Source organism: Equus caballus, chromosome 14 (assembly GCF_041296265.1).
Source record: "Equus caballus isolate H_3958 breed thoroughbred chromosome 14, TB-T2T, whole genome shotgun sequence".
Classification (NCBI taxonomy): Eukaryota; Metazoa; Chordata; class Mammalia; order Perissodactyla; family Equidae; genus Equus; species Equus caballus.
In genome coordinates, this window is record NC_091697.1 from 39525563 (window position 1) to 39549626 (window position 24064).

At 41.2% G+C, this 24064-nt stretch overlaps 2 protein-coding genes across 6 annotated transcripts in view; one reads left to right on the plus strand and one right to left on the minus strand.

Annotated features, from left to right (window-relative positions):
- Positions 1 to 11347, minus strand: part of MRPL22 (mitochondrial ribosomal protein L22) — a 28639-nt gene extending 17292 nt beyond the window's left edge. The window contains exons 1-2 of one of the 2 annotated variants that reach the window (XM_023617348.2): positions 10237 to 11347; positions 10113 to 10155 (exon numbers count right to left, since the gene is read on the minus strand). In XM_023617348.2, the coding sequence (XP_023473116.1) occupies positions 10113 to 10155; positions 10237 to 10264 (71 nt within the window). In that variant the 5' untranslated portion in view covers positions 10265 to 11347. The remainder of the gene's footprint in view (positions 1 to 10112; positions 10156 to 10236) is intronic. The other variant, XM_070233946.1, reaches the window with a different exon arrangement.
- Positions 11348 to 11519: 172 nt separating this feature from the next.
- The window catches only part of GEMIN5 (gem nuclear organelle associated protein 5), a 41306-nt gene continuing 28761 nt past the window's right edge, over positions 11520 to 24064 (plus strand). For all 4 annotated transcript variants that reach the window (XM_005599266.4, XM_023617343.2, XM_023617346.2 and 1 more), the window contains exons 1-10: positions 11520 to 11935; positions 12736 to 12896; positions 13582 to 13763; positions 16482 to 16633; positions 16845 to 16964; positions 17259 to 17391; positions 18312 to 18477; positions 19367 to 19579; positions 20574 to 20659; positions 23273 to 23355. In XM_005599266.4, coding sequence (XP_005599323.3) covers positions 11770 to 11935; positions 12736 to 12896; positions 13582 to 13763; positions 16482 to 16633; positions 16845 to 16964; positions 17259 to 17391; positions 18312 to 18477; positions 19367 to 19579; positions 20574 to 20659; positions 23273 to 23355 — 1462 coding nt within the window. In that variant the 5' untranslated portion in view covers positions 11520 to 11769. The remainder of the gene's footprint in view (positions 11936 to 12735; positions 12897 to 13581; positions 13764 to 16481; positions 16634 to 16844; positions 16965 to 17258; positions 17392 to 18311; positions 18478 to 19366; positions 19580 to 20573; positions 20660 to 23272; positions 23356 to 24064) is intronic.

The following is a 24064-nucleotide window of genomic DNA, read 5'->3' on the forward strand; positions in this document are numbered from 1 at the left end:
CCAAATGTCCCCTGGGGGACAAGGGGGAGCAAAATTGCTCCCAGTTGAAAGTCATTTTTAGCTAAAGTGATAGTTAAAACAAAAAAGAAAAGAAAAACAGTGCTAATTTTTGCAGACTACGGAGCATGACCTCTCTGCTCCAAAAGGTTCCTATTATCATGCCATACACAAGTGGATGGTTAATAAACCAGATTTTCTCACTACGTAAGCCAAGGATGACTAAATGCCTAAATTTTACATTCTTATTCATGAACCCCAAGTGGGCCCTTAAGGCTGCCTGGCATTGCTACTGTATTTCCCTAGTCTGTTTACTCTCCTAGCCCCTACAGACAAACTTCATACCTCTTGTTTTATTTTTGGTTGAACCTCCCACATCTCCTCCCTCATCCTCAATCTCAGCTGATAACTGTGTTTATTTCACTCAGAAACTAGAACAATCAGAAAAGAACTTCCACAAGCTCCCACCATCGAATCTATATACCCACCTGCATCCACATCCATACATACTTACTACCTACTCTCTCTATTACAAATGAACTTCTATGGCCTAGCTAGGACCAATCTCATCCCTGCTCCCAAAATTCCATTCCTTCCCATCTACTCAAGGGCATTGCTCCAGCAATTCTTCCTGCCTTCTTTCCATCACCAATTTTTTCCTCTCTATTGGATCACTCCCATACGCAAAAAAATATATCTCCCAACTTAAAACAGACAAACCATCCCCTCACTAAGTCCCTCTAGCTACTGCTGCAAAACTTCTTGAATGAGTTGCCTAAACTCCCCATCTTTAATTCCAGTCCTCCCCTTCACCCTTAACCCCTTCCCTTCCGGTTTTTGCCTGCATCACCCCAACAAAACTGCTTTATCAAGGTCATCGAAGGTATCTGTGTTGTAAACTCTAACAGTCAATTCTCAGTCCTCATCTGAGAATGATCTAAGTATCTCTGGTAAAAGGGTCTGACTGAAACCCATAAAGAATTAGCCATTGAAAATGAGGTAGCCAATAACTAAAGGTTTTTTTCCTTTTTCTAATTACTGATTATATATAGCTTTTAGTTGTTCACTCGCCCATTGTTAACTGTGCTGTTTAGGCAATATGCTATCTGACTCCCACTAGATTCCTACAGACAACATCTCGCTAGCACCTGGGTCACCATGGTACTGGGTGTTTGAGCTGTTTTTCAGGAATTAGGACCCCCTTATCCAGCTCAGGTCAACTGAGACCACCAACTCATCAACCAGGCCCCTGCAGATGCCGGATAAGTGACCTTTTGACATCAAGAGGCTAAAAACTCCACCCTCAGATCACGCTAACACTGCCATTTTGTGAACATGAGTCCTACGAAGAGGCATCAAGTTCGACTATACTTGCAAAGATCTACTACCTCACCTCTCCTCACCTCCAATCAACTGTCTCCACACTTCAAACCACCTTGTCCCCTTCCCCATAAAGATCCCTGAGCTCCTATTTTCAGGAAGGCAGATTTGAGATTCGTTCTCCCACTTGGCTGCCTTGTGATTAAAACCCTTTCTCTGCCGCAATCTCGTTGTCTCAGTATTTGGCTTTCCAGGCAATGGGCAAAATGAACCTCGTTCGGTAACACGACCACCCAACAATTCCAGTGTTGAGGGAGGGTTCCTCACAACACCACCAAGCAGTGCTCTGACGCTAGCTGGTGTCCTACAATTCTACTTAATTCTGGCTCTATCTACTCAGAGATAGCATCAGATTCCACAGGTTAACAGCTCAGTCCCACAAGACTGTCTTCTGCTTCAGAAGACAATCGCAAGCCCAGGTTGTTACCTGTGCTTAGAGACTGACTGGCTATAAGTTAGAGGTTCCTATGACCCAGACCCCCTCCTTGGGTTCAATTAATTTGCCAGAGTGGCTCACAGAACTCAGGAAACCCATTTACTCACTAGCTTACCAATTTATTACAAAGAATAGGAATCAACAGCCAGATGAAGAAATACACAGGGCACGGCTATGAACAAGGAGCTTCTGTCCTCGTCGAGCTTGGAGCCCTGGCATGGTGACACAAGGAAGCGTTCTGGTTCCCCAACCTGGAAGCTCTCTGAATCACCTCTTTTTGGGTTTTATGGAGGCCTCATTACATAGGCACGACTGGTTAAAAAACTGACCACTGGTGACTGATTCAACCTACAGCCTTTCTCCCCACTCTGAAAATCAGGGGGTGGGACTGAAAGCTCCAACCCCCCCAGTCACGGTTGGTTGCTCTGGCAACCAGCCCCCATCTTTAGGTGCTTTCCAAAAGTCACCTCAGTAACAGAAACCCAGTTGTGGTAGAGGGGCTTGTTATGAATAACAAGAAACCCATTTCACCCTTATGGCTCTGAAGCAATTTCAGGAACTGAGGACAAGAGACCAAATATGACAAAAGATGTTCCCATTGTGCTTATTACTCAGGGAATTCCACCGGTTTTGGGAGCTGTGAGCCAGGAACTGCAGACAAAGACCAAATATACGTAAGAAATATATTTTGATCATCTGAATGACCAAAAATATATTTCTTATAAAACACATTATCACATCTAGTCACTCACTCTTCCTTAAGATGCCTTCTTTACTTGGGTTCCAGGACACCACACAATCCGGACACTTCTTTACAGACTCTGTTGTTTCTTCATCACCTTGATCTGTAAATGTACTCTTGTGTTTCCTATCTACAGTCACTCTCATGGTCTCAAGGCTTTAAATACTCTTTATACACCGATGACTCCCATACATGCCTTCCCTGAACCCCAAACTCATACATCCAATTGCCTGCTCACGTCTCCACCTGGAAACTTACTGGACATCCTAAACTTAACAAGCCTCAGACTGAACTTCTGATATCCTCCCTAAAAGCTGCTCCTCTGGAAGTCTTCCTATCCCATTAAACGGCAACTCCATCCTTCTAGTTGCTCAGGTCATAATCCCCGGTGTCACACTTCTTTCTCACAACTCATATCCAATCCGTCAGCAAGTCCTGTCAGCTGTCGTTAATATACTGCCAGAATCCAACCATTTACCCACTTTCACAGCCACCCAAATCCAAGCCACCATACTCGCTTGCCTGAAACATCCAATGGTATCTGCTTCCATCCTTGTTCCCCATCCCCACTCTGGTCTATTTGCAACATAGCAGCCAGAAAGAATCACTCATAACCATAAGACAAATCATATTACTTCTATACTTAAAACCCATCAATGGTTTTCCATCTCACTCAGAACAGAAGCCAAAGTACTTACAGTGACCCATGAGGCCTACATGATCTCCTACTCCCTCTTCCTCTCTGACCTCACCTCCTACTACTATTTCCCTCCTTTCACTCACTATTTTTGACCACAATAGGTATGTTCCCTGCTCAGGGCCTGTTTCATCCGTCTAGAATGGTGTTCGCTCAGATGCTGGCGCAGCTTGGTAGACTGCTCCCTCATTTCCTTCAGATCTTTACTCAAATGTTACCTTCTTGGTGAGCCCTTCCCTATCCAAAACTGCAACCCCCCTCCCATATACACATACTTCCCACTCTCATTCTCTGCTTTCATTTTTTCCTAAGCAGTTATCACTATCTAATATACTTTGTATTTTACTTATTTTGCTTATTATTTGCCTCCCTCACTAGATTATACACTCCATGATGGCAGGGATTACTGTGTTTTTGTTCACTACAAAATCCCCAGTGCTAGTAAAACAGTGGCTGGCACACATAAGGCAATGAATACCTATTTGTAGAAGGAATTAAAGAATACAGGGGATGGGGCTGGCCCGGTGGCCGAGTGGTTAAGTTTGTGCGCTCCACTGCAGGCGGCCCACTGCTTCGTTGGTTCGAATCCTGGGCACGGACATGGCACTGCTCATCAAACCACGCTGAGGCAGTGTCCCACATGCCGCAACTAGAAGGACCCACAACGAAGAATATACAACTATGTACCAGGGGGCTTTGGGAAGAAAAAGGAAAAAAATAAAATCTTTAAAAAAAAAAAAAAAAGAATACAGGGGACAGCCAGGTAATATCAAAAAGGTAAGAGAGCTGGGTATAAGTAACTATGCAAAAAAAATTTGAGATATAATTAACATATAACACTATATTAGTTTCAAGTGTACAACATGATTCAATATCTGTATATATTGTGAAATGATAACCACAATAAGTCTAGTTAACATCCATCACCATACATAGTTACAAAATATTTTTCTTGTGATGAGAACTTTTAAGATTTATTCTCTTAGCAACTTTCACATATGCAATACAGATAGTCATAATGTTGTACATTACATCCCCATGATTTATTTGTTTTATGACTGGAAGTTGTACATTTTGACCACCTTCACCCATTTCACCCAGCCCCCACCCCACCTCTGGCAACCATCAATATGTTTTCTGCATCTGTGAGTTCACCTTTTTTTGTTTTTCCTTTTTTAAGATTCTACATATAAATGAAATCATACTATGTTTGTCTTTCTCTGACTTATTTTATTAGCATAATGTCCTCAAGGTCCATCCATGTTGCGCAAATGACAAGATTTCCTTCTTTTTTATGGTTGAATGATATTCCATTGTATATATAGACCACATCTTCTTTATCCATCCACTTACACATCAATGGACACTTAGGGTGCATCCACATCTTGGCTATCGTAAATAATGCTGCAATGAACATGGGTGTGTATATATCTTTTTGAGTTAGTGTTTTCATTTTCTTCAAATAAATGCACGGAAGTGGAATTGCTAGATCATATGGTAGTTCTCTTTTTAATTTTCTGAGGAACCTCCATACTGTTTTCCACAGTGGCTGCACCAATTTGTACTCCTACCAACACTGCACAAGGGTTTGCTTTTCTCTACATCCTTGTCAACACTTGTTTACTTCTTGTCTTTTTGAGAACAGCCATTCTAACAGGTGTGAGGTGATATCTCATTGTGGTTTTGATTTGCATTTCTCTGGTGATTAGTGATGCTGAACACCTTTTCATGTATCTGTTGACCATCTGTATATCTTCTTCGGAAAAAATGTCTATTCAGATCCTCTGCCCATTTTTTAATCGGATTGTTTGTTTTTTGGATACTGAGTTGTACGAGTTCTTTACATATTTTGAATATTAACCCCTTATCAGACAATGTGCAAATATTTTCTCCCATTCGGTAGATTGTCTTTTCATCTTGATGATGGTTTCCTTTGCTGTTCAGAAGCTTTTTAGTTTGATGTAGTCCTACTTGTTTATTTTTGCTTTTGTTGCCTTTGCTTTTGGTGTCAAATCCAAAAAATCATCGCCAGGACTGATGTCAAGGAGCTTACCACCTATGTTTTCTTCTAGGAGTTTTATGGTTTCAGGTCTTACATTCAAGACTTTAATTCATTTTGAGTTAATTTTTGTGTATAGTGTAAGATAGTGGTCCAGTTTTCCCAGCATCATTGTACATGTGGTTGGAAAGTAAGGAAAATTGAAGAGTGTATGCCCCATCTAAAGAGTGCTATACTCTAGCTCTAGAAAACTGCTGCCATGCCTTGCAATGAATGTACAAGACAATCTAGAAACCTAGATTTTTATAAGAAAGCCACCAGTTTTCAAATGCTGATTTAAAAAGAAGTTTTTAAACACGGGGTAGTCCAAACAAAATATATCCACAGGTATAATTCATCACACAGTCTATAACCTCTGGGGGTAAGCCAGCAGTGCCCAAAGCAACTATTTAAAAGAAGTCTCGGGGGCCGGCCCCATGGCCGAGTGGTTAAGTTCACACGGTCCACTTCAGCGGCCCAGGGTTTTGCCGGTTGGAATCCTGGGCGCAGACATGGCATCGCTCATCAGGCCATGCTGAGGCGGCATCCCACATGCCACAACTAGAAGGACCCACAACTGAAAATACACAACTATGTACCGGGGGGCTTTGGGAAGAAAAAGGAAAAATAAAATCTTTAAAAAGAAAAAGTCTCATTCTTCCCTGTCCCCATGTTACTCTTCTCTGCCATGATATGGCTTATATATATACTTATATATGTATGAGGGGTTTGGCCCACTATAGGAGGGATGAGAACAAATTAAAAGTCACAAGTCTGAGAACAATTTTTTAAAACAATCTGGGAATAAATCAAAAAGTTTATAATCTTTATCAACTTCCTATTTCACAAGCCTTAAGTCTTCCCTCAGAAAAACTAGTGGTAGCCTTTGGTGTCAATAATCATTTGAAAACAAGGTATTAACCCTTACAGATCACTATTATATCATTCAGAGAAATAAGAGGCATATGTTAATCAATAACTTATTGCATGGGTACACAGAGCTTTCAAAGGCCTCATTCTGTCCTAAGGAATAGTTAAAAGAATTTGAATAATCAGCACAAGCTATTCTATTACATAAAGTTGGAAACGTGTACTCATGCTTAATTTGCAATTAAGCTCACACATCTTCTTGGCACTTGAGTGGAAAAACAGGAATCCCAATTCCTGGCCATCTTTCAGACTACAACTTGCATCTGTTTCAGTTGACATATTTCATCAACTTACATTTACTGGCCGACTAATAAAGATAGGGTACTCTGGTGTCTTTTTTCTGACACTACTTCCGACACCAAATGTGTAGGGTTTTTCCACACCAATAACCAATTTTTCCAACACCAACTGGGTGCCCAACAATTGAATTCAATTCTGACACTACCTACCTGGAGTTAGCACCAGATCCACAAATTAAAGGGCTCAGTCCCATAAGACTGCCCCTACTTTAGAAGTCAGCTGCAAAGGAATGTCCAAACTACCCACACTTCTGCCTGCTGACTACAAATTTGGGGGTTCCCATCAATCCCCCTCAAGTTCAATAATTCGCTAGGATAAACAGCTCACAGAACTCAAGAAAATACTTTACTTACGTTTATGATAAAGAATTCAACTCGGTAAGAGCCAAATGGAAGAAATGCATAGGGCAAGGTAAGGGGGGAGGGCACTGAGGTTCCATGCCCTCTCCAGGCATACCACCTTCCAAGCACATCAATGTGTTCACCAACACAGCAGCTCTCAGAACCTGTTCCTTGTTCTACATTTTTTTTTTTTTAAGATTTTATTTTTCCTTTTTCTCCCCAAAGCTCGCCCCCACCCCTGGTACATTGTTGTATATTTTTAGTTGTGGGTCCTTCTAGTTGTGGCATGTGGGATGCCGCCTCAGCATGGCTTAGATGAGCAGTGCCATGTCCGCGCCCAAGATCCGAACCATCAAAATCCTGGGCCGCTGAAGCAGAGCACACGAACTTAACCACTCAGCCCCGGCGCCAGCCCCTTGTTCTACTTTTTGTAACCTAATCACCAGCCCTCCTTTCATTCCCTTTGTTCCAAAAAAGCTCATTATAACAACAGACACTCTTATCACTCAGGAAACTCCAAGGATTTTAGGGGCTCTGTGCCAGGAACCGAGGACAAACACCAAATGTATTTCTTATTATACTGCAAGCACTATTCTAGGTGATGGGGATGCAAAGAGACATAAAACATAATTCCAGCCCTTAAGTGATTTAAAATTCAGTTAGAGAGACAGAGAATTAACTATAAATTTGCAATAGGCATCAAAATGACAGAAGCAGCAACAGGAGGGCTGCGGTCATCAGGATGGCTTTAAGAAGATGCGACTTGAGCTGAGTGTTGAAGAAAGTCGACTTCCACATTCAGAAACCAGGTAAACCAGCACTCCAGGCTGAAGGAGCAGCAGAAGTAAAGGTGTGACTTACAGGGTATCTTTCTGAAAAAAACACCTAAAGACAATCTACAAAGACCTCTTTTGAAAGAGAATGTAGTGGGCTGAATGGTGGCCCCAAAGATACGCCTACATCCTTATTCCCAGAATCTGTGAATAACACCTTATATGGCAAAAGCTGTGATTGTTAGGGATGTTGAGAGGAGGAGCTTATCCTGGATCATCTTGTTCAGCCCTAAATGCCATCCCATGTATTTTAATGAGAGAGAGGCAGAGGGAGTTTTGAGACAAACACACAGAGGCAAAGGTGTGGTGAAGACAGAGCCAGAAGCTGGAAGCAGCAAGGAATAAATTCTCCCCTAGAGACTCCAGAAGGAGTACAACCCTGCTGATACCTTGATTTTGGACTTCTGGACTTCAGACCTGCGAGAGAATAAATTTCCGTTGTCTAAAGCCACCCAATTTACGGTAATTTGTTACAGCAGCCCTAGGAAACTAATAGAGAAACCTTTCAGATCTAAGTTAGACTTCAACCAGATACAGAACTGGCTTGAGAGTCCTTTGAAAGGAATAAAGTGTCACATAAACAAGAGACTCACTAAATGAACACACACATTATGGAATTGATCATGTCCATCTATAAGGTCTCCTTGTTTTAGCGCATGATCATTTTAGGGCTTACTGTCAAGCTGCAAAGAACTGTCAATTTTTCTTCTTTCAAAAACGCATCAGGGGGCTGGCCCCATGGAGTTGTGGTTGAGTTCGGCAAGCCCTGCTTCAGCGGCCCAGGTTTGCAGTTTCGGATCCCAGGCACAGACCTATATCACTTGTCAGCCATGCTGTGGTGGCGACCCACATGTAAAGCAGAGGAAGACTGGCACAGATACTACCTCAGGGCTAATCTTCCTCAGCCAAAAAAAAAAAGCATACACTTGATTTCCATTTGCATTTTTTAATTAAAACCTTAAAATAAAAGATCTTTAAATTATACCACCCATTTTGATCATGGTTTGTGGTTCTTGGAAACTGTCTTCACTTTTAGGAAATACAATCTGAAGTGATTAGGAGTAAATTACCATAATGTGTACAACCCATTTCCAAAAGATTCAGGAAAAAAAGCACATCTATTTAGAAAGAAAGCTAAAGCCATGTTAACAACTGGTGAATCCAGCTGAAGGATACTGTAATATTCTTCCAACTTTCCTGTAGGATTGAAACTTTTCAAAATAAACTGAGGTAGATGTTATTTCACCCATTAATGCAAGGGCCACTGCTCAACATGCTTCCCAATGTACATCATTACTGTATACTCGCTGCATGGCGAGCATTACAGTACCTCACGCATCACAAACAGATGCTTGTGTTTAATTGTGATGTCCAATGCAGAGATTCCTAGGCTGAGGATTATGAAACTACAAGCAAAAGTATGAAAGCAATATGCATTTTTCTGGGAAGATGTTTTGTGGCTTTCCTCATACTCTCAAAGGAGTCTGTGAGTCAAATTTAAGAACCATTGCTAAAAGGCAAGGAATCACAGCCCCTCAGGTCACAGGGTAAGGTTTAATTAAGAGAGCACAACATCAACGTGGTGTCAAATCCTGCTAGCAGGGGCAATTCCGAACAGCGAGAGCATAGATGAACAAAAACCAGAGATAATTTCTAACCTTTGCTTTGGAAAAGTCTTTCAAGAGTGATTTGACTAAATGCCTAGCAGGCTGACTTACGTTTTAGTTTCTAATCTTCTTGCCAATTGTTTTATAAAAGTAGGGCTGATGAATGAAATATGTATCTCAACTAAGAGCGTTGAGTGGCTACTGACTGGTTCCAGCATAAAATCTGATCCCTTTGAAAGAACTTCATGGTGATATTCATCCCCATCACCACACCTTCACAGTGCCAGGCACTTTAACAGACACTTTACATTTTAGTCTCTTACTTCTCGTAACTACCCTCTAAGGCAAATATTACCCTCGTTTTTTGAGATGAGGAAACTGAGCTTCAGAGAAGTTAAACAAATGGCCCAAGGCCACGACGTTTGTCCTTGGCAGAGACCCGAAATCCAGCTTTATCTCCTGCAGCCCAGTGTTTACTCAAATATATCACACTGCTGTCATCACTCTTCCATCAAACTGCTAATTCATGACATTTCCAACCTGGCTGGAGAGTCTAACCAAGTCCAGAAAGATCAGAGGAGACTGTTCAGAAAAAACATTTACAACGTCCCTTGGATAATGGGTAATCCTGATCCCCGCAGGGCTATGCAACACGGCGGAGAAAAAACGGGTTGGCAAAGCAGAGACTGGCTGTCTTGTTCGCCAGCCCCAGACCCTAAAGCAGAGCTTGGCACACAGGCTCTCAGCAACTGACTCACAGAATAATAAGAAAGCCTTGGTCGCTTCTGCAACTCCGAGGCGAGAGACTTACCCCAAAGTGAGCTTCCCCCTCAAATTCTGCATCCATAATGCACCTGCAATATCAACACAAGCCGTCACTTCAGACTCCCACTCCTCCTCCCTTCTTCCACCCCTTACCACTAAGAAATTCTTACCCAAACGTTCCAGTATTGCCGCCGCCATCTTTATCCCTCCCTCTACGGAAGCCTCCGAGTTCACACGCCATCTGGGCAAGACGCATGCGCAATTCTCCGGATTTCCTCCCCATCCAGAGACCCAGAAGCACCTACGCCCGCGGTGTTGTCATGGAGACCGTGAGCACGTGGCCGGCGCTTTAAAGTGTGGTCGGGCCAGACTCGCTTGAGAATAAATGACTTAATAAAGGCCGAAAACGAGTGAGTTTCCGGAAGTTCATCGAGATCTAGAAAAACCGCGAAACCTCACCTGACAAATGATTTAAAGTATTAGGAAAACAGAGCGAGAACAAGCCACCTAACCTGGGTGGGCCTCAGTTTTCTTGTAGGTAAAACAGTCAGAAATAAGTATCCCTAAGGCACAGGCTTGTTGTAAAGATCACTAGAGATCGTGGGAAAGCTCTTTTAGTTCAATTACGTATTTAGTTCAAATACGACGTATAATGTCCTAATCCCTGCTATGCTCCAGGTTGCCCTCCAAAAGATGAGTTAATATTCATCGGGCGCTTGCTACCGTATATGTCCACAAGCCATTTCACTAAATCTCATGTACCCCTCACAGCAATCCAACAAGACACAGATTATCATCTCTCTTCAAATTAGGAAACAGATTTAGGATACGTTAAAGTCTCCCAGATAACTGGCAAAACCAGTGGTCAGTCTAGGGTTGGGAACCTCCAAAGTTTGTGCCCCCATCCACATCCAAATAACTGTTTGACCTCGCTATATTAGTAGAGCTATCTCAGGTTTCGTGTGCTAGATATGTAGGAGGGCTAGATACCCACTGCAAACAAGTAATACAGAAGAAGAGTGTAAGTGCAGAATCTGAGCATCTTAGCATGTTTGCGCTGGAAGGAAACTTCCATTCTCTTTCTTCCACAGCATTTACCGCATACAGTTCCCTTCACAGAGATGGCACTCAATCAAATCAAAAGTCACTCATTCTGCTTCTCCTTGAGTACCAAGAACCCAGAGCCAGAATTTCCACTCAGTTGCAGAAACTCTTCCTTCTGTTTTTGATTTCTGATTTGAACTTTTATCTTTTGTTAATTGGCTTCTTGTAGATATCTTTAAAACATCTCCAGAGACAGCAAAGTGACTCGGCGCACAGCGTTAAAAAAAATACTTGATGGGATAGCGGTTGAACAGGTCCAAAGAATAAACCGGCAGCGCGGGACGTGACTCCACCAGTCCAACCCTTTCATTACGCTCCTGGCCGTAAGAAGTGAGAATGCCTAACCCCAGGGCCGGACTCGGGAGCCCCGAGAGCCTTCGGTCACGGGCGGGGGTGGAGGCCGAGCGCGGCGCGCGTGGCCCCGCCCTGCGGCGGCGGGAGCCGAGTGCGCGGTGCGGCCTGGGCCTCGGAGCGCGCCGTAGCGGCAGGCCCGAGGAGGCGGGGCTCCGATCCATCCCCGCCCCCTTCCCGGCTACGGCGTGGGGCAGCGAACGGTGTGTCTCAGTGGCTCCTTCCCTCTTCCCTGGTGACCGGTGATCATGGGTCAGGAGCCGCGCACGCTGCCGCCGTCCCCTAACTGGTACTGCGCCCGATGCAGCGATGCCGTGCCCGGGGGCCTCTTCGGCTTCGCGGCGCGGACCTCCGTTTTCCTTGTCCGCGTGGGCCCGGGCGCGGGCGCGATCCCTGGGACGCCCCCATTTCGAGGTAATCCCCCACCTCTCGGCCCCAGTCCTCCTGCACTTCTTGAGTTTCCTGGGGGGTGCTGAGTGGGCATCTCCAGCCGCCTCTCTCTACAGGTGGGAAAACTGAGGCTTGGGCGGGGAGAAGGGTCTGCTCACAGTCGCTAAGCTCAGTGGCGTCCGCGTCTCCAAGATTGTGAGCTACACCACACTGGCCGAGCGGTCCTGCCTCCTGGAGCTCCCACGTGGGACCGCTCCCTTTCTGAAAAGTTATGCTTGTCTAATCTCAGGCGTTTATAACCTCTCTGGCCTCCCTCCCCACCCAGTGCCGCGGGCCCCTTGGGGCCTTCCTGGGGTTGGGGGCTGCCTACACCTCCAGGCCCTAAGCAAGATCCTGCAAATATCTTATGCTCATTTCTGTAAGATGAATGAATTGAGCCAGATGCTTTCAGGCTCCAAACTAGGTTTTGATTATGCTTTGGGATATGAAATGCCAGATATTCTTTTCCAAACGACCGCTGGCCAGGTCTGAATAAAAATCAGTTTTACATTCTTCGTTTGAGCTGCTCCTCAGCCTGAAAACTAGGCTCATGATGTTAATAGCATTTTGCAGTTGGGAAGACTGAGGTTCAAGGAGATTAAATGACTTGTCTGAAGTCACGTGGCAGAGCCAATACCAGCACTTGGGGTTTCTGATTGTGAGTCCTTGGATATTTTTGTTATACCATGGGAGAAGTGAGATCCCACTCATCATCCAACAACAGTATGATTCTGCCAGGAATCTTAGGTAGCACTTTAACCTAGAATCTGGTTTTTGCTTTGAAGTCATAGGGGAGTTGGTGGGACACACCGAAAGGGTCTCTGGCTTCACGTTTTCTCATCACCCGGGTCAATACAACCTCTGTGCCACCAGCTCGGATGATGGGACTGTGAAAATCTGGGATGTGGAGACAAAAACAGTTGTGACAGAACATGCACTCCATCAGGTACCATGCCTTACTGGTTTCTCAGAACGTTATTATTTGGGCTGAGGGTTGTTTTGCTTTAAGTACAGTTTTACTAGCTCGTCTGTGCAAGTAACTTTTATAATTGTGTTGATTAATTAGATAAGCAGCTCTGTATTGTAACTTTTTTGAAAGGAGGTATATATAAACCAAGGGTCAGCAAACTGCACTGCTGCCTGCTTTTGCAAATTGTTTTACTGGAATACAACCGCAGTCGTTCATTTCAGTATTAGCTGCTTGCATCCTACAATGGCAGAGTTGAGTAGCTGCAACAGATTCAGTATGGCCCACAATGTCTAAAATATTTACTGTCCAGCTCTTTACATGAAAAAGACTCTTAATGTAAACTATATATGAGCGAATGAAACTTGTTTCTAAACCAGGTGATTAATTGATATACCTGCCTTTTGAGATAATGTTGGAAAGGAAAAGATTCAATCTTAGTAAGACCTTGCATTAAGCTATTAAATGAAGAAATTTTTTAAATACTTCTTTGATCCCCAGTAGCCTTAATTCTCCTCTCATTTGGTTAATGTAGTCTCGCTATACAAGTGGTACTAAGAGTATTTGTTAAATACCTATAATGTGCTTAGTATTGTACAGGCTAAAAACTGAAAATTCAGCACTGACAAATGAGAAGCAAATATATTTTTGTTTTGTTTTAAAGCATACCATATCGGCATTGCATTGGTCTCCTCGAGTAAAGGATTTAATCGTATCTGGAGATGAAAAAGGAGTAGTTTTCTGTTACTGGCTTAACAGAAATGACAGCCAGCAGCTCTCTGTAGAACCCAGGACAATTTTCTGTCTTACTTGCTCACCTCATGATGAAGATTTAGTAGCCATTGGGTAAGTACTGTACCCTCTGTATTGATAGTTTTTGTTTATGATCCTATTTTCTATTTGCTTTACCTTCTTCTGTCCCTTTATTCCTCAGAGGAAACCATTTGCAGATTTTAACCACTCTCTCTGAGCCCTTAATATCATTTGTTAATGTGACTTCCACATCCTTACTATCTCTCCCGCTTTTTCTGTTTTTGTTTCCTTGGTTTCCATGATACTGTACTTTCCTCATTCTTCATATCTGATTTCTTTAGTCAGCCTCCAAATGTAGGAAATACCCTCTTTCACCTTTTTCTCCCTCCATACTTGTCCTTGGATATAACACTTACTCCCAGAGTGTCAGACTACTCAGCCCTGTCTCTGGTCTTGAGCTCTCCCTCTAGATTGGGAAAGTGATCTGGCATTGAATCTGTCTCCTCATTGATCACAAAGGTTAATTGACATGAGCTCCCTGCATAGGCATCCCCTTTCCCTCACCGCTCCATTCACTTCTCTCCCAAAGATGTCTGTTCAATGTAGTTTGAAGACCTGACATAAGCACTAGAATGTTGGAGGAGAAAGTCTGACTGGAGTGGATTCAAGAGACTGGGGGGTAAGGTAGAAAAGTTATACATGGAGACAGCTTTTTCACAAAGTTTGTTGTAAAAATGTGCATAGACATGAACCCAAAGGAGGTATATGGGGCTCAAGGAGTATTAAATGGAAGATGACAAGGGCATGTTTTTGTGCTGTTGGAAATGAGGCAGATGAGGGAGAGCTTGGTGCGAGGATAAATATAAATACAAGAGTGATGTTAAGAAGTCACGAGGGGATTAGATCCAGATCACAAGTAGAAAGAACAGCTGAGAATATGGAAATCAGTGCAGGTAGGTTTGTAGATCTGGTTGGAAGAGAAGTGTTTCTGTTGGCTTCTGATTTTCTCAGTGAGGCTTAAGTCAGAGAGGTGGAGTCAAGTTCAGGGTGAGGATGGAGGTGGATGCAGGAAGAAGGTATGAAAACAGTCATCTCAGAGAACAGGAAGATGAACTTACTGAGGGAAGTGGTAGGTCCACTGGTCCCTGTTGAGTGCCAAGCTAAGGATCACGGTCATGACTTTAGAGTAAACTCAAATTGACTGAGAAAGGAGATGATTGGATTCAGCCAGGTTTGGGGTGTTGTGGAGTAAATACACCTGAGAGAAAGGGGACAGAGGAGATAAGGGTGTTTTTAAAGGAGTGATTGTAATGATGGATCGTGAAATCTGTGCTGCATGGGAGGAAGGATAGGAAGACAGGTGAGGATGAGTAATAGTGAAAATGGAAGGAAGGGGTCTGTGGATTGGCGGTGGTCTCTGGGAGCTGCAAGCATTATTGCAGTGGGGCTACTAGAGAGAGGGAGCAGAGAGGGTGGTAGGCAGGGGTCAGAGAATGTTGAATCAAACTGACCTTGAAAGACGAGCAGGAATTCACAAGAGGAGAAGAGTCCTTCAAGTAGAAGGAACTGCACAAAGTCCAGGTCTTCAAAGATTGATATAGTCTATGATTTCATTTTTAATAAAGCTGTAATCATAAAAAAAAATTCAATGAAAGGAGAAAAATAAATAAAGCTGTAATGATATTTTTCCCTGTAGAATTTTCTAGTATGTAGGAAATGGAGATAGATACACCTACTTTGGAGAGCAGTTTTGCACTTTGTAGTAAAGAAAAGATGTGCATATCTTACATCCTGGTAGTTCCATTACTGGGCATCAAACCTGAAATTGTCTTATGTGTGTATGAGAACATTAATAGCAGCATTTTTTGTTTGTAATGGCAAGAAATGGAAGCCCTTCAGGGAAAATGAATAAATGAACTTGTGGTATATTCACACAGTGGAGTACTATACAGGAGTGTAAATGACAGACCAGTAGCTAGAGTTACGTGTGTCAACAGGGATGACTCACAAACAGAATCAGTGAAAAAAGCAAGCTGCAGACAGATCGACCGCATGATACCATTTATCTGAAGGTTTTAAATTTACGAACTAATTGTGCATCTTATTTAGGAGCATATACAAAGAAAGGCTGGGAATAAGATAACACAAAATTCACAAATAGCAGCTTACCTCTGAGGAAGAGGAGAGAGGTTTGACCGGGTGGGTGATGCCGAGGACTTCAATGGTATTGGTAGTTATTTTTTTCTAAAGCTTGGTGGTAGATACTTCTTTATGTGTCTGAAATACTTCCTCTCTTTTTTAAAAAGCTGTTAGAATTTCTCAGTTTCTTCTGAACTAAAAAATGATAGCCTTGGAATATCCAGATCTAGAAGTTGGAATTCTGCAGCTTTTGTTAAGTTCACAGTTAGAAAAGGAGGATCACTTGTAAAAAGGAGGGTTTTTTAGTGTATTAGGACAAATTCATCTCTAATTAGAGGAATTGCTGGGCCCCTGTAATAACTGTTCTTCTGTAAGTTCCCTTCGAACATAAGCATGCTCCACTGTGAGCCCTGTGCCAGGCAACATGCACAGTATTACTTAGCGCCAAGAGTTTCATCATGGGGGCAGGTTTTAAAAAAAAAACCAGGAAACCTGAAATGAGCACTTTGGAAAAAGGACAGAACGATTATTTCTTGCTCTCTTCCCTTCTCCCCCACCCTAAATACGCTTAATTTTTAGAAATGCACAATGATAACTCCTAAACCAAAATGTTTGCTAGAGACACTGTTCTGTCTTCATTTTTCTGTACTATTTCTAACTCTTATTTTTTAGCTACAAGGATGGCATAGTGGTTATAATTGACATCAGTAAGAAAGGAGAAGTTATTCACAGGCTTCGAGGCCACGATGATGAGATCCACTCCATAGCCTGGTGTCCTCTGCCTGGTGAAGATTGTTTATCCATAAATCAAGAGGAAAATTCAGGTAGAGATGATTTAAGAGGGTTTAGTACTCTTGAGACCTAAGGAACAAAGTGGGTAGAATTATATCATTTGAATTATATTTAAAATTTTAGGTTTTACAGATCAGATCTATGAAAGCGATAGCTAAGTTTCAGGACCTTTGCAAACTAGTTTTTCTTTGATAAGTGCGGGTTTAATGCAAATTAAAAATAAAATTACCATCTCTATCCTAGAAGAACCTGAAATTCCCAATGGGAAAGTTATAGCACAAACTCCAGTAACGAAAGGCTGCTACTTAGCTACTGGAAGCAAAGATCAGACTATTCGAATCTGGAGCTGCTCTAGAGGCCGAGGTAGGATCGATGTTCAACATCTCTTTTACGATGTAACCTATATTGATCTGATGGAAGTAGAAGCTTTTTTATTCTGTCTTGTTATCCTGAGGGTGTGTCATCTGTCAGAAAGCAGTTCTTTACTTTTCTATCCAGAAAGTTGCTTCCCATAATGTTTCCCTAAGAAAAATGAGGTCTGAATTCTAAGTAACCAAACTAACAAACTTTAAACCACACACCATGCTGTGGACTGCTGGGACTTCATGCAGGTAGTTTCATTTCTAGAGAGCCCATGGACCTTCTCTTATTCTGTAGGGGTGATGATTTTGAAGTTGCCTGTTCTGAAGAGAAGAGGAGGGGGCATAGACCCCACTGTGAAAGAGCGCCTTTGGTTGACACTCCATTGGCCCAAGAATCAGCCAACACAGCTGGTATCCAGCTGTTTGGGGTAAGTCTCTGGTCATGCTCTTTGACATATTTTGTTTTCCTCTCTAGCCTCAGCAATTCCTAGGCTTCTCTTTCTGGGCACAGAAGATAGAGAAAGCAATGGCTGAGGCTTGTATTACGGTGGGCCATTTGTAACGGAAAAATCATAGGACTAATACTTGTGCTTTCACTAATAACAGAGTTGTGAAAAGATCAAATAAGTAGAGCCTGGCGGTTAAGAGTATAGACTCTAAAGTCAGGCAGAGCTGAGTTTCAGAATCAGTCTGTTACGTACCTGCTCTGTGTTCATGAGCAAGACCCTTCACTTTCTGAGCTTTGATTACTTGACCTGTAAAAAAGGGAGGTTATGGCATTTCCTGTCTTTTAGGATGATTATAGCTATTCATTAAACAAAATTTATTGAGCACCAGCTTCTAATTGCTTGAGATAATAAGTGAATTTAACAGACAAGCTCCCTGCTTTTAAATGAAGTGATACAGGTAAAGCATATAAAAATCCCCCAAAACGTTAGTGATGGCCCTACTCCCCCCAACTGCCGCACAAAAGAGAGAGATCTTAAAGCCTTTGGTGCTATGCAAATTATGGTGCCATTGTATAATTAAAGCTGTTAGGAAAATGTGTTGAAAGGGTAGTCCAGTACACTCATGTGGTTCAAAAGGAAGGAAAGTATAGAATAAAGTACCCTTCCCACCTCTGCCTTCTCCAGCTTCTTGGTTCTCCTCCCCATGAGCAGTGACTCCTTCTTTTTGTGTATGTTTTTCCAGAGATATGTTGTGTGTATTTCAGAATGTGCAGTTTTTCTCTCCTTAAAGGAACAATTAACAGAAATTATTTTGCAACTGAGGGCCCACACTCTGGCCCACAATCACTTGTTTTTAGATTGCTCCTGAAAGAGAACTAGTGCTTGTGTTTCCTTCACAGAGGCGAGCTGCTGCTGTGGGATCTCACTCAGTCTTGGAGGCGGAAATTTACTGTCTTTAGTGCTTCATCAGAAGGGCAGAACCATTCAAGAATTGTGTTTAATTTATGTCCTTTACACACTGAGGATGACAAACAGCTGCTGCTTTCCACCTCAATGGACAGAGATGTAAGAACTGCTTATTTTTCTTCAGCATAGTGGAGCAGCGATTCATGACTTGGATGGGACTAGAGCGCTTTGCTTTCTCAAACCATCCATCAGTTCTCACACCCCACCTTGCCCCCCCTTCCAATCTCAGTCATTGTTACAGATCGACACCAAATACATTAGCAGCAGAGAGGTAGGGTAAAGGTGAGGAACCATCCAGATGCCTTTTTCAAAGCAGATCTGCTAAAGAACAGTAGATATGTCTGGAAAGGATGTGTGAAATCATCACGCTTTGCCTTCGAAATATCCTTGTCTATAGTTTAAGTAGCAGAATCATCTGCTCCTGGTAAAACCTCTCTGGGAGAGAACTGGCTTTATTTCAGAGTCTGTGACCTTAGTGTTTTGCATTTAATCTAGGCTTATTTGTTATAGTTTGTTTTCTCCCAAGCCCCTCTGATAAGCAAGTGACCATTAAGAACTTATCACTCCTCTTACGCTGGGTATCATAAGATGTTTTGCTTTTTGAGATAGCAACTCTGATTTTTCCACTGTCCTGAGGCCAAATTCATTCTTATTTAGAGTTTGCCAGATGAGGACATTACCAATGCTGTAATACAATAGAGTTGTAAGGCAACTGAACCTGAGAAATGGGAGGCCTGGGCTCTGGTTTATCAATTGCGTGACCCCGAATTCACTCGACATCCCTGGAAATAAATGTATTGTAAGATCCCTTTGAGCTCTATGATTTATTACTTCTTTTTTTTCTAAGAGACACTTTCCATTTCCTACTGGAATCGTTAAATTACATTGTCCTTACCTACTCTCTGAGCCCATCCTATTTGAATGTTGATTCTTTTTCCTGTTTCTCTGATCTTTTTGATATTTAGGCCCTAACCCTTAATCTTTTCAGGTAAAATGTTGGGACATGGCCACCTTGGAGTGCTGCTGGACCCTGCCTTCCCTTGGGGGCTTTGCCTACAGTCTGGCTTTCTCTCCTGTGGACACAGGCTCTTTGGCCATCGGCGTTGGGGATGGCATGATCCGTATATGGAATACACTCTCCATAAAGAACAACTATGATGTGAAAAACTTTTGGCAAGGTGTCAAGTCCAAGGTTACTGCGGTGAGGGTGCTTTCTTTGAACTTTGTTTTACTTGCAATGAACTTTTTTTCAAATAATGTAATTCTCTTTTAGAGAATATCTGTTCACTTAAATGAACTCTATTGGGAATCAAAGGTTGTTCAAGGGTATTTCCAGTGATGTTTGAAACTAGGAAAGCAGAAGGATGCTCTCTAACCAAACCCGTTATCTCCAAATTCCGAATTTAAAATTAAAACTTTGTTCAAGTCACCATGTTCTCTAATAGTAAGAATTAGAAATAACCTGGATGTGCGTTCATAGAAGGTACCTTAAGTTATAATATAACCACATGTTGGAATGGTATCAAACTATTAAAAATAACGTAGATCTTTTTCTGATGTGGAAAGATGTTAATGATTTGTGAAAAGTGCAAATTACAAAACAGGGAACACAGATTACAAAGCAATATAATTTTTCTGTTTTTCTCCGAAGTGATACTTCTGTTTTGGTTTTTTAGTCTAAAATCAATAAGTGTTTGTGGTTTAAAAAGAAAACCAAATAGTACAGAAGTGTCAAAAGCAAAAAATTTTTCCTACTCTACCCTCCACTCCATTCTCCCACTTCCATAATCCAGAGAACACTGTTGACAGTTTGTGATGTATCTTTCCAAATTTTTTAAATTATTAATAGAATCATATTTTCTAAATTGTCCAGGAATCTTTTATTACCACTCAACAGTGTATCATGCACAGCATTTAAATGTTTGAGCCTTTTTTTTTTTTAATTGTATATACCCTAAGTTTATTCACAAAAAATACCTGGAAAGAGACAAAATTGGCAATGGAGTGTTTTGGATGGTGACATTACAGGTGACTTTTACTTTGTTTTTAATATTTCTTTGCTTCTCTCTTTTAAATAATGAGAATTTGTTATTTTAAATTAGAAGACACCAAGAGCAAAATGCTTTCCATTCGAATTCTCGAAGGATTACCTAAGGATTCCCTTAACAGTGTGCCCCTCCTCATATGTTTTGTAGCTCTCCTGGCACCCAACCAAGGAAGGCTGCTTAGCTTTTGGAACTGATGATGGAAAAGTGGGATTGTATGACACCTACTCCAACAAGTAAGAAATAAATCATTCTTATTTAACCCATTGACCAAGGGGTCAATGATGGAGTTCATTTTGAGTTGCTAAACCTGGATGTACATCAGAATTGGCCTGGAAAGCATCTTTAAGATTCTGGCTCTGAGACTGAGGCTTACAACTTGGAATTTTATTTTAAAAAATCTTTTTTTAGCCCATCTGACCTATGGGAACCACTCAAATAAACCATTCCTTTTGTTTTCCACAGCTTTTTTTTTTACAAAAGTTTTCAGGCATCCGTGAACATTGAAAGCCTAGCACAAAAAACATCTCTGTGCCTTCCATCTAGATTTACTGGTTGTTGACATTTTGCCATACTTGCTTTATCTGTGTGCACTTAAGAAAATTAACAGTAATTCTATAATATGATCTAATATCCAGTCCATATACAGATTTCCTCAGTTGAGCCAAGAATGTTTTTCCTAGCTATTTGTTTTTCAAATCAGTTTTCAATTAGGGTTCACACATTGCATTTTATTACGTCTCTGTAGTGTCTGTTATTCTAGAATAGTGCCCCCACTTCTTTCCATAACATTGCCTTTTTAATTTGAAGGTTCCAGATAAGTTGTTTTGTATAATATTCTACATTGTGGACATGTCTAGTTATTTCTTTGTGCTGACTTCTAATTCGTTTCAATATTCCCTCTCTTTCCTATAAACTAGAAGTTATGTCTAGAGCTACACTGTTCATTACAGTAGTCTTTATCCACAAATGACTGCTGAGATGTGCTGTAAGTGTAAAATACACTCCAGAGTTCAAAGACTTAGTCCCAAAAAAAGAATGTAAGATATTTCAATAATTATTTTATTTTGATTATATTTTAAAAGGTAAGACTTTTTATTACTGAGTTAAATAAAATATATTATTAAAATTGAATTTCACTTGTTTCTTTTACTTCTGTTAATGTGATCACTAGGAAGCTTTAAGTGGCATATGTGGCTTGTATTTATGGCTCACATTATAAATCAGTTGGACACAGCTATTTTAGCTTGATTAGATTCCAGACCTGCGCTGTGTGCTGTTGGTCGTCACTAGCCACTTGTGGCTATTTATACTTAAAGAAATTAAAATTAAATAAAATTAGGAATTCAGTTCTTCAGTCGCACGAGCCGCATTTCAAGTGTACAAGGCCATATGTGCCTTCTTGGACAGCACTGTTCGAGACCAGGGATTGGAGAGCTATGGGCCATGCGTTAGGAATGGTTTTGCCTTTATAAATAATTGAAAAATCAAAAGAGTACTTCATGACTTATGAAAATTAAGTAAAATTCAGATATTAGTGTCCATAAATAAAGTTTTATTGGCACCCAGCCACAGGCATTTGTTTATATCTTGTCTGAGGCTGCTTACATAGTACAGAGCAGAGTGGAGTAGTTGTGACAAGAAACCACATGGCTCACAAAGCCTGGAATATTTACTGTCTGGCCCTTGTTAGGATAGTTTGCCTACCCCTGTTCTAGATGGTTTGCTTCTAAGTGAGAATCGTTTATTATACTGCAGAGCTAACTTTTTATATGTGATTCTTTATGTACTTATATATAAACTACATGCAGTTAACTATTTTTCTCCATTTTTAATTCTCAAAAGAAAAAAAAGGCTACACTATTTCCAAGAGATATTTAAGAAAATAAAGCTATATATTAATTTAAATAGCTGTGTCATCACCAAATTGCTAGTTCTATTAAATTAATATATTCTGGTTATGATAAGCTGAATGTTCAAACTAACCCTAGAAGAGGTATGTAGCAGGAGGAGGGGGTTTGTGGTAGATACGTTGTTAGGCATTCAGCCAGAGCTGCTTATTCTGTTTCTTTTAGCCAAGCAAATTTTGGTTTATTGTCTAGAATGATAACGATAATTGTGTCAGATACATGGAAGTAAATAAATCAACAGCCAGTTCTGTCATAGGTTCTGGAATCCTGGCATTCTAAAACCATACAAAGAATGTAGTATAAACTAAAGGAAATAGCTACACTGCCCTTTACTGACACATCACATACCATTAATCACCAGACAATAAGAGACTTTAAAATCTATCTACTCTAACATCTTGTCTTAGTTTAAGAACGTGATGCAAATGACAGAGTAAGCCTAAAATGACTTCGACTCTTTTACTTGAATATGAGGTAGATATATTTGCACTGCGATAATATATGCTTAGCATAACTTTAGTTCTTTGCTGAACAGTGTGTATTTTCTGTATTATCTTATTTTTCTCTAGTTGTGATAGCCTTTACACTGCTGTATAACTACAGTAATGTTTGACATTTGAGTGAAGTGGGCAACTCGGTGGGAGAGATGGGGAAAATGATCCCAAACTGGCCAGATGGGTTGGCACAAGGGGATAACATTTTTTTCTGGGTAACGCATGTTTGAGACTTAATCATTTTGTTAGTAGATATCATTACATGGTATGTTATCTAAATGTTTGCTTCTTTATAATCAGGTATTTCGAGAAGGGTACTGTTAAATTGTTATTCTCTAATATCAGCAACTAAGTTTATTATAGGGACCTTTTAGAAAAAGATGGTCTGTTTTCCATTATGCCTTTTTGTTTAAATCTTTCTGTTTGTAATCCCCTTTCCCCCTAGACCTCCACAAATTTCTAGCACATATCATAAGAAGACTGTGTACACTTTAGCCTGGGGGCCACCAGTACCCCCCTTGTCACTCGGTAAGTGTCTGAGCCATTCTCTAACGCACGTGAGAGTATTCTCTTTCTTTCAGTTTAATCCTAGAATATTCACACTGGAAAGAGTCATGAATATTCCAGAGAAGTGACTGCTTATGCGGGCTGCTCTGTCCCCAGGGATCCATGAGGGCACTCGTGGTTTACTGTCTAGATTGATACCATTCACCCATAATAAGCCTCCCAAACTCTGCCTAAAGCATTAGGTGGTCTCTTTGAGCTGAATTTTTCATGGTGTGTATAGTTATCTTGTGCTGAGTCCTGATACCCAGTCTAATTGTTTTCACTAAAATTTCCTGTCGCTTGTTAATTTTATCAGAATTAGAATGTTATTTCAACTCTATTAATGGAATAACGATCATCTGTTTTCTCCTACAGTTAAAGCAAACTTAGAATTTCTCAAATGATCTCTTCTTGCCTTTAACTGTATTCTTACCCTTTCTCTCTTCTGGCCCCTCAGCCTTGTCTTTCTCTTTCTTATTCCTAAAGTGATAGGTCTTTCAGAGTATCTTTTAAAATGAGTGTGTACAGCAAAAGTCTTTAGTAAACTTTTCTTAACCATCTATAATGAATGAACCATCTGTAAATTTCCATAGTAAGTGCATTACATAGAGAAGTGTAAGTCCTCAGAACTCAAGCAGCATTGCAATTGTAGTTCATTCATTTAAAAATGTTTATTGGTGGGCCTGCCCCA